Genomic DNA, 15,173 nt, shown 5'->3' with positions numbered 1-15,173 from the left:
ATCTTCCATGTGTCAGGTATCCAGGTTGTAGCCGTATTGGTCTAGCAGCAAAAGGAATCACAGCTCATGCTAGAGGTGACGCCTTTGATTAGACCAGCTAGATTTTTGCCAAAAAAAGGTTGTTAATGTTAGCTTTTGTGCACGTGAGAAACAGAACTTTTATAGTAGGTAGCCTTTCAGTCTAGAAGTTTAAGACAATTAAAGGAAAAATCAACACACAGCTTTTTCTTTGGGGCAATCCTCTACCAAATTAGCACACAAAGTCAAGCACAGAACTACTGCTTCCTGGAAAGAAGGGGTGCCATATAACGGACCAGATGATTAGTTCACTGTGTTGGTGGAATGGCTTCTGCAATCTAAATATACTTTTCATCTTAATACAGTAGGTGTGATCTTTTAAAGTAGCTGAGATAAGATAAGCTACATCAAATGCTTTAACTGTTGACAAAGTCTAGGGGCCTGGATGAATTATAGGGCTCCGATAGACCAGTGTCGATTGGACAAGCTACAGCAAGTAGCTCAGGGAGGTGGGCTCCTCGCTGAAGTCTGCTTATCAGCTTCCTGGCCTTAGTCCCACCCTAGCTATTGCTGCTTCCACCAGTTCATAGAAACACAAGTCCCTTTCATCAAATGCTCCGATGCATCACCATTGGGTCAGACTTTCACATGCTCAGAACCATTGGAGATCACATTTCCAACGGTGCTGAGCTCCCTTGAGGAGACAACAGGAATTGTTTAACACGTCTCTGTCTTTGGTTCAACTTTTCTACAAGGTGGCACTAGGAAACCACTGCTGAGAAGCGCAGGCTGGGAGGGATCCTGTGCATCGGCTCCTGAGCTGTGCCAGGTTCCCGCTAAGGTGTTCATCCATCTAACTGTCACTGCCCTCTCTGCCTGCACTGCAGTGTGCAGTCCAACCACAGGGAGAAATTAAAAGACTCGAGCCATAACCTCTGCCTTTTGCTTAGTCGTCTTTCTTTGAGAAACGGGATGCGAGACACAATCAGAGCGTCAGGTCCAAGTATCCTGAGAAGACAGGTCACACTTGACCTCCCTGCAATTCTTATTTCAAGTCAGCACCAAAATCAGAAGGATCCATTTTTTTCCCCAGTTTATGTTGGAGAAGGCAGCATCTTGTGAACTTTCTGTGCTGTTGAACCTGAACTGCAGCCCTGACTCAGCCTTAGGATCAATCTGACCCGACCGCTAATTCATATCCAAACACTTCTTTTTAGTCCATCTCTAGAGAAAACCTTGCTGAGCAAACTCAATCCTCCATGTTCCCAAACTATCAGCAAGGAAAACACATCTCGGACACAGCGATTCTTATGCTTTAGTGGTGTGCACATCCTCCTGTATATGCAGACATCAGTCATTAATCACTGATGCTGTAGAAGATTGAACATGGTCCCAATAGCCAAACAGCTTCATGAGAGATTACAGGAATTAAATCAGGTCCCTCAGCAAGTAATAACCTCTAGCTTATGCCTGAGGTACAAACCTGCAATGAATGCTTTCGTGACAGCAGTAATCCTTACATTAAATAAGGACACACGCCCAGGCCCTGTGAGCTCTATGCAAGTAGAGTTTATTAACAAGCATTATCATAACGTATACATATATATCTACATCTACACAATTAAGCAGGTGTTTCTTCTTTTACCTGTACTTTTAAAATGTAAAGTGTATATTAGAGAGAAAAACATAGTACAAAAATAAAGTGCTTTTACCTGTAAAGTCCAGTAGGTATTATCCTACAAAGGGAAGAATAACATTACTTTGTAAGAAAGAAGCAAGCCCTGATTTACTATTGATCTCTGCTGCTGTTCTTCCTATCTGATGATCCCAGATCATAAATCAGTAAGCAAACTTTTTGTTCATCCCGTGTTAAATTGAGCTCAGCAGTATCACTTTTCCACAATGTATTTTTCACAGTGTACAATGCAGCACCTTTGATTCAGGCACTAGGTGGAGGGAACAGAGACGCACAATAAATAACAGTCGTCAGCCAAGAAACCATTTCTAGCTGAATCTCCAATGGGCAATACTTTGTGGAGGACATGTTTAACTTGGGTTGATTTTTTGGTCAGGGCACAAGATATTTTTTCCATAAAATGCCAGAGGCTTTTTTATGACACTAATTGTGAATATTATGAATATTTGTAGAACAGTTTACATATTATTCCAAAGTCATTAACTCCAGCTGCACAGTGCCCCTTTCCATTCAATACTGAGAGCCTCCTACTTAATGTTGTCAGCTGAAACACATTCAGTTGAGCTTTGCCATCCCTCACCTAAATGTTCATCAGGCCCTAGTTTGCCTAGCTTTTGAGAGCTAATGCGATCTCAGGCTGAAGCAATGTGGTTGAACAATATAAAATATAATGGAACTACACTATGCACAGACAAGTTGGTTGGAGAAATGTTAAGGGACATCACCCAGACCGAAACGCATCCTCACTGAGGCATCAGGCAATTAGCAGCCATCCTTTTTTGTTGTTCTCTGGCAGAAGTTACAATCATTGAGGCACTGAATGTCTGGGTTTGGTCTGGCCTTTTGGTTACATCTCAATGGTCTAAAGGGGGATGGTAGGACTTGGACAGCCTCTAACTCCTCCATACTCTTCCCTAGGCATAAATGTTGAAGGTCTTGGTATGATGGTCACAGGACTCTATCAGGCACCTGGCTAGACCTCTTATGTGCACACCACGATCCAGAGAATCGACAGTTGCTTATACTATGCACAGGAACTCACATGTTATTGAGCATAAATCGATCTACTAGCTCACTCTGAGTGAATACCTTCTAGTTGCATGAAACTATAATTGTGCTTCAAGTCAATAGTTCACAAAAGATTTATTGAACAGATTAGAAGAAATGGGACTATTAGGATTGACTATTAGGGACTATTTCAGGTGGAAGAAATGGATGGATGTTTTAGAAAGACAGGCTCTATATCTGAAAGAAAAGGAGTCAATTCTTAATCTATAAGCAGTGGACTAGGTCTACATCATAAGTATAAAAAGAAGTTGTTGCATGCATGAATAATTCACTTGATGCCCCTTTTTGTTTGTCTTCAGTAACAATCACACACACTTCGGTAACCGAACCTTCTCCATCCAGCCTCAGTTTTCTCTTCCGGTTCATCCCACAGCGCAGCACAAGATCAAATCCGCCTTGTATTCATGTGGGCCAAATGGAATTGCCCCAGTTAAGAACGGTGTTGAACTTGACCTCAAACCTAGAACTGGATGAAACTTGTGAACCTCCTTCCGTCAGATGTGAAGTGTTCCTTCTATTGCAAACATTTCAGCTTTTGGCAATGGCTATTTTGCAGGCCTGTGCTTAAATCATTCGAATCTTCAGTGGTTGCAAAAAAAAATTAAAACAAAGCACGCTAGTTCAAAATTAAAGCAATAATTTCAATAGCTTCTTTCATCCTGTGGGCACTCGGCATGCTCTCCTGGTTGAGACTGATTTTGCAAGGCTCCTGACTTTGGGACTGCTCTCCTTGTCAATGAAAGACCCAAGCACAAAGACGTACAACATGGAACTGTCTCCATACACAGTGCAGGGAAATGAAGTTGCCACTGGGGTAAAAGACAGAAGTCAAATGTCTCTTAACATAAGTTGTCGTCTTCTCACTGAAGCACCACAGAAGGTTTCAGGCTTTTCAAAACAATTAAAACCAGATTAGTTTTATAAGGGAGATTTCCATGGAGGAACCATTACAGTACTCAATCGACCCGTCAATTGAAGTGAGTAGTGGGGCAAGTCCATTGAGCTGAAATGTTTGGGATTTCAACCAGTGGTTCCAAGATGAGCTGGGCTATAAAAACCGTCAGGCCCTTTTACAGGGCAATGAAGCATTTGTGTTTACAGGCATGCATTTGGAGTCATTCAGGCAGCTAAGCAAAGAGAAATTATTAAAACCACATGAAGTCTTGTGCACACAGTGTTATAGTCTTGTGTACATAGTCGCACGGGTCAATACTGCATAGAGCACCTCTTCACCGACCATAAGGAAGGCTGAGGGCTCTCAGATACTTACAGGTTTGGACCCCAGTAGAGTTGTAATATTTTTAAATTATTTCTCCGATTGTTGGTCTCCTGAAGAATTGCACGGCTGACATGTTAGACAGAAAGATGCTTCTTAAAGAATGCACCAAGCAACACGGTCTGTGTGAAACAGTCTGCTTCTCTACGATTCACAGATAGGTTTCATTTTGGTTCTCAGCTTGGCCAAGAGGACCCGAGTCCCTTTACAGATACTCAGGTTGCCATTTAAAGCACATCAGTGAAAGAAAGAATTGGCCAAGGAAGTGTTTTCAGTAGAAAAGCTCGTTGTTTCTGTGGATGAAATTTCGTATTTTCCTGGGGGCAAAAAATGCAAAATGAATTGGACATGCAGACAGCAGAGCACTGGACTTGCTAATCTTAGAAGATGGAGACTGTGACACCTGCCCATCTAGCCATCTAGATGACTTGGGAGATCCTCTAACAAGCAACTTGTCTCTGGCCTGTGGCAATACCATAGATCATAACATCACTACATGGGGAACTGATACATGAATACTGCCAATGAAAGCTTAAACTGGCTGAAGGAAGGTGACACCTGATTCCTACTCTGAGTTCTGGACATTAACTAAAATTTTGCTCTGCAAACTAAGGCCAAGGCCAGAGTAATCCACATTCATAGTTAAGTAAGTCCAGATGACACAAAGGCCTTCTGGCTTTAAAATCTATGGCTACCTAGGCATGTAGGCAAGTGACATGATTTTCAGTCTGGTAGGTACCCAACAGCTCTCACAGAAAAAACCTGAAGTTTCTGGAAACATAACTCTTCAGAAAATCAGGCCACTGATTGAGTTGTCTAAACATGAAGACAGAAGCATCATTTTTAAGTATTTTGTTTGAAAAAAAAAAACATGCCCTGACTTAAAAAAAATACAGACCAAATTCTGTTCTCAGTTGTACACTGAGGCAACCTTATTGTCTGCAGGAACAGATTCCTGGACTAAGCTTTGTCCCAGTATGTGGCTAAAAAAAAGACAATTTTTAATTTAGATTAATTAACAAGGAGTATTTCCTATGCTCAGGCTAAGCCTCCCCTATTGCTTCTTGGTGATAGTTGGCTAAAATGATCTAGGAACCAAGGTGGTCTTAGTCTAATTTAGAGGAATAGGTGTTCAAGTATCACCTGAAAGGCCAGCCTGAGAGGAATGCCTGTCTCAGGCAACAAGAGCCATCCTCAAGTAACAACTCAGACTTCATCCCAAGATGGTGCACTCTGAGCGCTATGCCATGAGATTACTGAGTTGTTAATAAAACTAATCTACCAGGGTATGAAAAACAGCATTGTAAACCTACTCCAGCTCTCAGTGATACTGTTGTAAGTCCAGTAGTGCATCTAGGGGGACGTGAGTGGGGCACCATGCCCTGGTGCTGGTTTAGAGAGGGCACCAAACCGGCAGCCCCCACAGAGCCCATAGCATAGGGCTGCTGCAGCCAGTGTGCAGGGGATCCACGCCCCAGCTGCAGCAGCCAGAACCAATGCCTTAGCAGCAGCATCCCCCAGGCTGCAAGGAGCTCTGGTTGTAGTAGATCAAACTCTGTCCAGGGTCTACACTGTTGTGCAAGTCTGCTCACCACCCTATACAGACGGCTAGGCAGGCCCTAAGGATTAGAACCAACCCCTACATCAGATGCTAAGAGTTAGGATTGTCTCCTCCACCCTCTTTGCCATATGTGCTGGGAAGTACAGCCATTGTCACTTACCTGTTTTGCCACGTAAGTTGTTTAATCGTTTTGACAAGGGACACTTCATGGAGAACACTGGTGTGGAGGTTCCCAGGGACACTGACTGTAAAGCGGAAGCCGATTTTAGTTAAAAGTCAGAGACATTTTCAACAACCATACTTTAAAAGAAATTGCTTGAATAAAATGCCGTTCAGTGGTGCATGTGAGAGAGTGATGTACCTATGAATGGAGGCATGGGGCAAATTAGATAAAGGGGGCTTCATTTTGGGCACTACTCCCTCTTCTATTGAAGCATTGGCTAGGCTAGAAAGATGGAGTCATGGACTGAAGCAAGGGAGATGGCTAATATTATACCTCTGAGCAGCTTGAGCAGATGCTCCAACAGCTGGCACATTGACTCTAAAATCCTCTCTTCTCATACTGACTGAGCAGTCTCTATTCACTTGGGAAGTGCCCTAAAAAAAACAGGCTTTTCAATGGTGGGAGAGGGCAGTATGTGGGTGGCTCCAAGGTGGCATCTAGTCCAGATCAACCTATTGGCATAAGATATGGATTGGAATTGTTCTTCTCTCTGTGTTTGCAGCTTGCTCTTTTTTGACTGAATCGTGTTTTAGGCTTAAACATTCATTAGGGCTGCAACTCTGCCATTTGTTGGGCACCTTCCAAGCCAGCCCCAGGTACATTTATAGTGATGATTGCAGTGGATGTGAAATGCAGCACACAGATATAACTTCAAATGACTCATACAGGATTTAGAGACAAGCAACCTCCCTTTCAATGGGGCATATGAAAAATAGGTTAGACTCCAGGACCTGTCCTGCCGGGGGAACGGCCTTCTGGTGTCTGAGCTCAGAATTCCCATTAGCACGGCAGTGCAATTCAGATCCTCTTTGGGTCAGAAAGAATTACAAGCATGCAAGATTCCCCCCCGCAACAGAGGCCAGGGGAAAGCAACCTATAAAAAAGTTGGTAATTGTCAGAGGGGATGGGAGAGAATTTCATGGTGTGGTAATAGGGTTGAAGTGTATCTATAGTGCTGGAAATGAAGGAAATTTCCTTTGTGGAATACTGGAGAAGTCTACAGTGATGGAAAACAATCCATTTCGATAGAGATTGTTTCAGTTCACAGAGGTTATTGCAAAACCTTATAAACAGAATGAATTTTCTGCATTCCTTTGAGAAGTCCTCATTCTCCGTTAAATTCTGCAGGACTTTCCTCATCTGGATTCCTGAGGCTGTAGCACTGGGAGTTAAATAATGCAATTCACTAGCTTCCAAATACAGATTCTTAAGGTGATAAAGGAAGAAGCTGAATATAAATGATTTGTTTTTAAGTCAACGGTCGAAGCATGGTCATTCTACTTCTTTTCTTCCCTCTTTCTCAGGCAACGTTCCCATTGAAATGGGCCGAGATCTCAAAAGGGGCAGCTGCCAGATGTCAATGAGAGTTCAAGGTTCTCAGGATTTGGGCCAATGGGACTGTACCCAAATTAGATGCGCAGAATCAGGTCCCAAACCCTAATGATTTTTAAAGAGAAACGGCTTATTTTTGATACAGGAGGGTAATCTGACTGAAAAGGTGTTGCCATATCAATATTGGTGGCTTGTAGAATTGTAGCTCGAGGTAACTGTTCTAAGTTGGACTGACTTATTAAATTGGCTTCAGATGTAATACTGTTTACCCCCAAACAGAACAGCCACACAACCAGCAGCTGCAGGGCAGCATCAGGCAAATGAGGAAGAAAGGCATTTAAGGAAATAGTTAGAAAATGTTCCCAGCTCAACAGGAAACCGATAGACCCTCTACGAAACTTGTGGAGTAAGTGGAATGTGGTGAAAGGCGTCAGGTAGTTGAGAAGATGTTTTCCATAAACCTGTAGCACTGAGTACAGCACTGGTAGGGATAGCACAGATTTCTTCTTGTTGCCCTGACAAAGGGCTATGTTCAATAACCCACTAGTTAGTTGCTATACCTAACTCTTAGGCACCAGCTTCTTGAGTGGAATCCGGGTGAGAGACATGGGTTTAAACATCCTCATGTTGACCATTGCCATGAACCACCTTTTCTGCCTCCTGAGCAGGTGTTCCATGCTTTAGGAAGTCACCTTCACCTCCTCCATGTTTTTGAAAGCCACTGCAGGTGCATTTTTCCATTGGGGTACATGATAGGTGTGCTCTGAGAACCAGATCAGGTCTGCAGGGGCCATAGCTAAGGGAACGCCTCATTTCTGGATCCCAGACTGGGCTTGATGAGGAGTAGGGTGCTGAGCTCCTCAGCTATGCCAAGACTGGGGCAATTCTAGGCCTAGACATAGACACAGCTCTATGGTGCCTACTGAAATGTAAAGCATCTACGTACAGCACTGGTAGAGTTTAGGTGCCTCCATGGCAAGGTATCTGAGCATCACTTTTGGCCCTGCAATTGTGGTCACTTGTGCTTAGATAATGTGTCACTTCCACATTAGGTGTCAGAATCCTTTAATGGTCTTAAACATTGACCTGGATGTCCTAGCTCGTACAGTGAAAGGCTATTTCATCCTTGGCCTCTAATGAGGCTGCTCTCATAGTTGGCAGGTTTTCCCAACTGTAGCTGTTGTCTATCATGACTCTTGATAGACACAATTCATTTTTGCATGCACAAAATCCATTGTCTCTTATTTGACTATTTTTCTATGGTTTTAAAACACTTACAAATAGCAGAACCACAACAATTAACATACTACATCAGACTTATGGGTCATTGTTATCCTTTTTCTGACTGCCAGTACCAGCTGGTTAGAGGAAAGTGTAGAAACCTCTTATGTGATAACCTGCCTGGATGGGAATTCTCCTTCTAAACCCCAGTAGTTACAGGTTGAGCACAAGTTCTGTTGTTTCCTGAGTTGATGAGCATTCACCCAGACTCAGATTCTCCATTTGTTTCTGTGGAAGTCTGTATGTAAAGATGAGATCAGACTGATTTTTCCTTAATTAAAAAAAAAAACTGAACAAAATTTTAAGTTTAAGAATTTTCAACAAAATGTTGAACTCAGTTTTTAAAGGAAAATATTTTTTTCCTCAGAACTCTTTTTTCTCTGGTTTTGAGAAACTGTAAGTAAAAATTTAAGAATATTGAAAAATAATTTGCCATGTTCTAGTAAATAAGATAAAAATTATGTTTCTTTAGAAATGCATATAGATTAGTGCAGAGTTAAAACAATAACTACAAAATTTATTGTTAAAGAGAAGATTTAACCTTTGTCTGTTGCGAACTCCATTTGGTTGATGGATACTTGTTCACCAAGCCTTCTCGTACCTGTATTTATCAAATAAAGTCAATCAATTACTTTGTGTATTTGGTTAAAATAACAATCATATATTTGCCTTGGGTATAAGGAGTTATTCAAATTCTTACCTTCTTGTCCCAGACAGTTCCAAAGAGCAAAATGAATAAACCCTATGAAACATGAGAATTATATTAAATACATGCATGCATCTCCTATTTAACTGTACTACACTATATCTCCTCATACACTGTCTATATTGCTTATTTAGATAGCAAATTTTTAAGGCAGAAACTGACTTCCTCATCATATGTGCCTATACAGCTTCTAAAACAAGAGACAGCAGGCCTTGTCTGAAGTCCCTAGGCATTACTGTAATATAAATAATCATTGTCACCATCATCCATGTCACAGAAATGACAGAAACCAATAGAGACAAGGAATTTTCCAATTATGGCTGCCATCACATCCTCAAAGAGCCCCATTGTTCCTGGTTATTGCAGTAGAAGATGGCTAGTTCAATTTCCTGTCGTGAATCTTGAACATTTGCTCAATGTTGCTACCAAATTAATTGCCATACTTGCCATGGGTGTTCATGTAGGGTTAGCCTGATACAGTCACAATAAGGCAAAACATTTTTGGTCATAGAAAAATAAATGCAATAGAAGTGAAATGAAGAAGAAAAAGAATCAGCTTCAATACTCACTTGCAAAGCATTCAAAACTGTGAATAGTACGTGGAACACCACTGAGCTGTCTTCAAAAACAGTTGCAAGTCCAAACCCCCAGGTAAGGCCTAACAGGGGTGTCAGGACGCCAATACTTTTCCCAACTTGAATGAAGGAGCTCCTCTCCTGCTTGCTTGGCTTGTCACCAACAGCTGGCCTCAGGATTTTCCCTATGACTACAATGGCAATAATTAAATTCACAGCCACAATGATCAGTGCAGGTATGACGAAGGCAAAAAGAGCTTTACTTGTCTCCCAGTTGAGCCAACAGGCATCCTTTCTTCTGTAAGAACCATATGGATGTGTGACAGCAATGGTGATGACTGATATGATAATAGGGCACCCGTAGCCCAATGAGAAAGCTACCACTTTCTGGGTGGTCTTGCTTGTGTCATGTAAAATGAAGACCAGACGGTAAAAAAGCATGAGGCCCAGAACAAGCATCCAGAAAAAGACACAGAGGTAAAACAGATGGATGAAAAATGTGACGGCTACGCAGACGTCCTTCATTTTCTCCACCTTGTCATGGAGGGAGGCTGCAACAATGAACCAGATGTCTGCAATCAGAAGGGAAGTGGCTATGTTTAACATACAGATGTGGCGCATGTAAGAAGTTCTGTTTTTTGTCACAAATTTCCATACCAGGAATTCAATTAAAATACAGGCCAAAAGGCTCAGTATGGAAATGCTCAAACCTGTGTAGGTAATATAATCTAGTGCTTTTCCTCCAATGGACACTGGGACATTGGGTGACATCAGAATTGAAAATGAGGTCAGGTGACTGCAGTTGCACGTGACCTTCTGCTCATGATTCTCAGGTGTACAGCCCGTGTTGTCCCATTCTCTTGATGTGAAGTTCCAAAAGACACACTTGGGATCAATCAGAGAGACATTACTTTTTGAAAATGTCAGAATAATCTCAATGCCCTGGGATTTGTTTCTGCCCACTGTTGTCGTCATCACTAGGCCATTCACAGACTCATTGGTCTTATTGTCACGGGGCAAAATTTGTCCAAGGGTTGAGTAAGCCACACTGATGATAGTTGTATTTGGTTGTATGTTCTGGATTTGTGCTTCTTTAATTAGTACATTACCACTGAGGTCTGATGGACCTGAGAAGGTGAAGTTCTTTTCATATTGTGACTTGTGGTCTCCAAGGATAACTATACCTTCTAACTGCAGGTTGGTGTTTCTAATACGGGGGATAGTATTATTGACTGGTTGGAGGTTCTGGGAAAATCTCTCCACTGATTCCAATAACAGAGAACTCTTATTTGTTTCCTGCCTGTTCAGTTCGTTCCAGGAATTTATTGTGGAGGTATTAACGATGATGTTTACTGTAGTTAGGAAGTTCTGTAATAAAGAAAGATGGATGATCTTAGTAAAATCCTACAGGACGTATACAGTCATTGTTATTGCCAGTAACAATACGTGGGTACCATTCTCACCTATCTTCTTCTTTTGTCTAGTCCGTATTAAACTCCTAGATATTGATATTTCCCCTGAGTTGTTTCATTTTCGAAGTTGGTGTCAACCAAACCAGGTTTTCTCCCCTTTTCCTCTGTGATACTGCTATACTTTTTCCTTTCTCCTAACTATCGTCCTGGCTTTTAGCTCCAGTATCTTTGACCCTGATCTCCCCATCTTGTAACCACCTGACCTACGTACCCCACTTAAATCAGTGAGTCTCTTGTTGACTCCTGCCACTCTTTTTTGCTCAGCTTATTACTAACAACCAGCACCATCCTTATCTTTGTCCATTTCCTATTACCCACCCTTTGGCTCCTTCAATTTCCCTGCAATTTGGGTGCTGGCTAATCAAATAACAAAAATTCTACTTTGACCCAGAGGCCAAAGGATCAGCCAACTTCTACAAGATTTAGCCGCAGTTTACCTCCACTGTGGACAGATTTGCCTCTACTGAGATGCTTGAAACCAAATCCAGCATGGTGACAACTGCCCCCAGGTCTGGAGGAGACGTATTTATTTCTTGTTGTTCCTTCGTTACACCTTTTGCGAGATTCTCCAGATATTCAGGTAGCTTTTCTTTTCGCTGAGGACTAGACACTAAAGCCTAGAATGGAAGACAAAGACTCTGTTATGTGTAGGCAGTGCGATCGGGGTGCTCAGCCGAGGTGCACATCAAGGACCTAGTGAAAGACATGGACTTCCTTTAGTCTCAGGGAGAAAGAACAGAGGAACTGCACTTTGTTTCTAGACAGGAAGGTATGGGAGGTGGTAGTAGGATCATTGCTCCTGTACCCAAGGGAATTTGGAGATCCAAAAGGGCAGATGCACCAAAACTAAAATTAGGGTCAGTTATGTTAGCATCCCATCTAAGACATAAGTGTGAGGAGTATATTATACTGTGGGAATTATTCCATGTCAGGGGGTAGCCAGCACAGAATCTCAGAGTCTTTTGTGTAGCCCTGTTCAAGTTTCTCGGGGGCAGATCTGGGAGGAGGGAAGAGCGTAAAGTGGTGCAACTGCTTTGGTACTTGCTCCACTCAAAGTTTAAAAGCAACTGCCTAGTAGTTACAGCAGCATTTCAATTCAGGCAGCAGTGATAGAGTCAATTGACTTCATGGCTCATTGTAATCCACCTGATTCCTTCTAAACTCTTCATACCACAGGTATGTTAAGGACCCTCTCTTCTTTTTAATGGTCTTGATATTCCAGTAATCAAACTATCCTTCCATCTGCAATTCTGCAGTGTGTTAGCTGCTCCCAGTGATGCAACTCCTTTTTCACTGTCCTGCAGACTGTTTTTAACTCTAGCTAAACACATTAACACAGAATGGAAACATTAATTCAGGTGTGGAAATAACTTCAAGTGAACGCTGGATGCACGGTCAAGATGCTCAATACAGCTAGATTTTGTTTTATAAATCTGAAAAGGAGATGTACATTTAATTCTACAAGATTAATGAAATGACATCTTTTGATTCTTTTTTGCATAGTTTGTTGTGTTTTTTATATATAGTATATAATATAGCAAAGTAATGCACATTCCAATAAAGTTGCATTTGTTTTTGCTTCAATCTTAAACTGAATAACACAGCCCTGGGCCCTTAGCTTATTTGTAAAGGTTCTCGTTTCTTTTTAATTGGAGAAAAATGTGTTGTGTTATATGTGATGAGGCATCACACAATCTACACCCCACTTTTCAAAATCCTAGATCTGCCCATGATGCTTCTTATAATGCTGTGCACCCCTATTGTACCGAGCAATGGATAATAAAAGAATAGCTCTCTTTGTCACTACAGCCACACTGTATGTCACAATGCAAGTAAGCTCAGTCTGATTTGCTATGGTATCCCAGCATCTCACCCTTTTCCCAATGGTGACTTCTTCTGTAAAATCAAAAAAGGGTGAGATTCTTACACATACAAGGGTAAATACATACCCACAGTAACAATGATGAGCTTGTATTATGTGTCTTTTTTTGAGAAGCTGGGCTGGTGGCTCTTCATGGTACTGTTTCCCCTGCTCTTATGGCACAATATAGTCTTTTACATGTTTTCAGGGGCTTGAACTCCATGATCTGGGAAGTCCTTTTCACTCTTCAGTCTCTCATACTTGACTTTAAAGCGGTGGTGTGCAACTTATGGCCTACAGAGCCATGCTACCTGGCCTCTGGGGCTCCTCAAGGGTCCAGAAATTTGGCAGCAGGTGAACAGTTAGCAATGCTAATTGCTCACAGAGCCACAACAATCAGTGTTGCCACCACCCCACTGCCACCAAGTTTCCAGACCCAGAGGAAGCCCTGCAGTCTGAATGGCATGGCCCCGCACATCAGATCACACCGGCCTATGATCTTTCCATGTCCAGATCTGGTGTGCAGGATTGGGCTGGTGTATGGGGTCACATGACATGACACATTGTGCCCATGGACCAACCCTACATGCTGACCCTGAACATAGGATCTGGACTTTGCACTGGCTCCACTCCATCCCCCCAGCCTGTTAGGGCAGAGAGGTTGAACATTGCTGCCTTAAAGTGTCAAGGCCAGATCCTATTCCACACATTATATGCCTAAGTGGGCCTAGATCCTATTCCACACTACCAAAGATCCTGGGAAACAATTGGTGCAAAAAGCGCATGAGTCCTCCTGCACCTCAGTGCATTTCAGTGATTTAGTCCTAAGGCTCAAGTGATGGCAAGGTACTTATACATGCATGCACTTTTGTCAGTGACTTCAGCAGGATGGAGTACAATCATGTTTGAGTGCCTAATACATGGAATAGAAACTGGCCCTAAGAGTGTGCATGGGGGAGGGAGGGGGGGAAGAAAGATTTTCCTTTCTTTAGACTGTAATAAATCTTTCAGCACTCATTCTTTCTGTTGACGTTCATAATCAATAAAGGGTCAAGACCCATGAGCTGAGAAACACTGCATCAAAATATTCTCTCTTATTCTATAGCGCTCTTAGTTCTAGGCCAGAGGATGGAGGGCCTATGACCATTTAAAAAAACATTTTAATTGACCGTTTGCATTTTCCTAATATTTTATATATTTTAAATACTTAAATTGCTTGAACCACAGAACCTTCTCCCCCCCCCGAAAACATCATCATTATTAAAACTAAGCATTAAGAAAAGATATAAAGCTGGTACCTCAGCAGCAGTAAGCAATGTGTTTATTGCTTCAGATATGCAGTTGTTTCTAGCCACGGTCCAGTTCCCGCCACGACACTCATAAATTATATTTCCTCTCGTGGTATTTTTTAAAACCGCACAAGGTTTTATTATTGTGGCTCCTTCCTCTCCAATGCCAATGCTGTCTGAGCAAGATACTTTAGTCTTGTCTATATTGAGAAAAGAGTGAAAAGAAATGGAATTCACCATCTTACTCATATTTTCCTTATTTGGGATCATTTTTCACAAGGAGAGTCTCCAAATATATACATATATTCCCATAGCTCTACATATAAAAGGCTCACAGACACTAATGAATGAAAGTTGGAAACTCTTCTATAGGACAGGAAGGTATTTTTATTTCCACTATAATGATGGAAAACTGAGACACAGAGACCTGAGTTATCTAGAGGTCACAGGAAATGCATGGCATGACAGAGAAGAAAAACAAGATTTTCAGTATCTTATGGGTATAAACCCCCCAAAGTTGAGAGCTGTTTGGATCTAGGATTCTTATTTAAGACCATCTTAATCAGAACCCTCTAAAGGATATAAGCTTTGGGAATCTGCTCAAAAGCATCTCAAAATCTCATTGCTGTAGCTTCTAGGAAAAAATCAGAGATGCATGTATCCTCCAACTGGCTGGAGGGCCGCACCCAGAGGGTGGTAGTGGACAGGTCCTTCTCAACCTGGAGGGACGTGGGCAGTGGGGTCCCGCAGGGCTCGGTCCTCGGGCCCGCACTGTTCAACATCTTCATCAGTGATTTGGACGAGGGGGTAAAAAG

At 42.1% G+C, this 15,173-nt stretch overlaps 1 protein-coding gene across 1 annotated transcript in view; it reads right to left on the bottom strand.

Moving 5' to 3' along the window:
- Positions 1-1,567: 1,567 nt before the first annotated feature.
- ADGRF5 (adhesion G protein-coupled receptor F5) overlaps positions 1,568-15,173 on the bottom strand; it is a 153,609-nt gene continuing 140,003 nt past the window's right edge. The window contains exons 14-20 of the mRNA XM_019538098.1: positions 14,368-14,558; positions 11,646-11,825; positions 9,731-11,104; positions 9,156-9,197; positions 8,997-9,056; positions 5,780-5,864; positions 1,568-4,375 (exon numbers count right to left, since the gene is read on the bottom strand). Of these exons, the coding sequence (XP_019393643.1) occupies positions 4,296-4,375; positions 5,780-5,864; positions 8,997-9,056; positions 9,156-9,197; positions 9,731-11,104; positions 11,646-11,825; positions 14,368-14,558 (2,012 nt within the window). The 3' untranslated portion in view covers positions 1,568-4,295. The remainder of the gene's footprint in view (positions 4,376-5,779; positions 5,865-8,996; positions 9,057-9,155; positions 9,198-9,730; positions 11,105-11,645; positions 11,826-14,367; positions 14,559-15,173) is intronic.

The sequence above is a fragment of the Crocodylus porosus genome, unplaced genomic scaffold, assembly GCF_001723895.1.
Source record: "Crocodylus porosus isolate Cpor-Errol unplaced genomic scaffold, CroPor_comp1, whole genome shotgun sequence".
NCBI lineage: Eukaryota > Metazoa > Chordata > Crocodylia > Crocodylidae > Crocodylus > Crocodylus porosus.
Note: the sequence above shows the minus strand (reverse complement) of the source record. Positions and strands in the feature narration are given on the sequence as shown.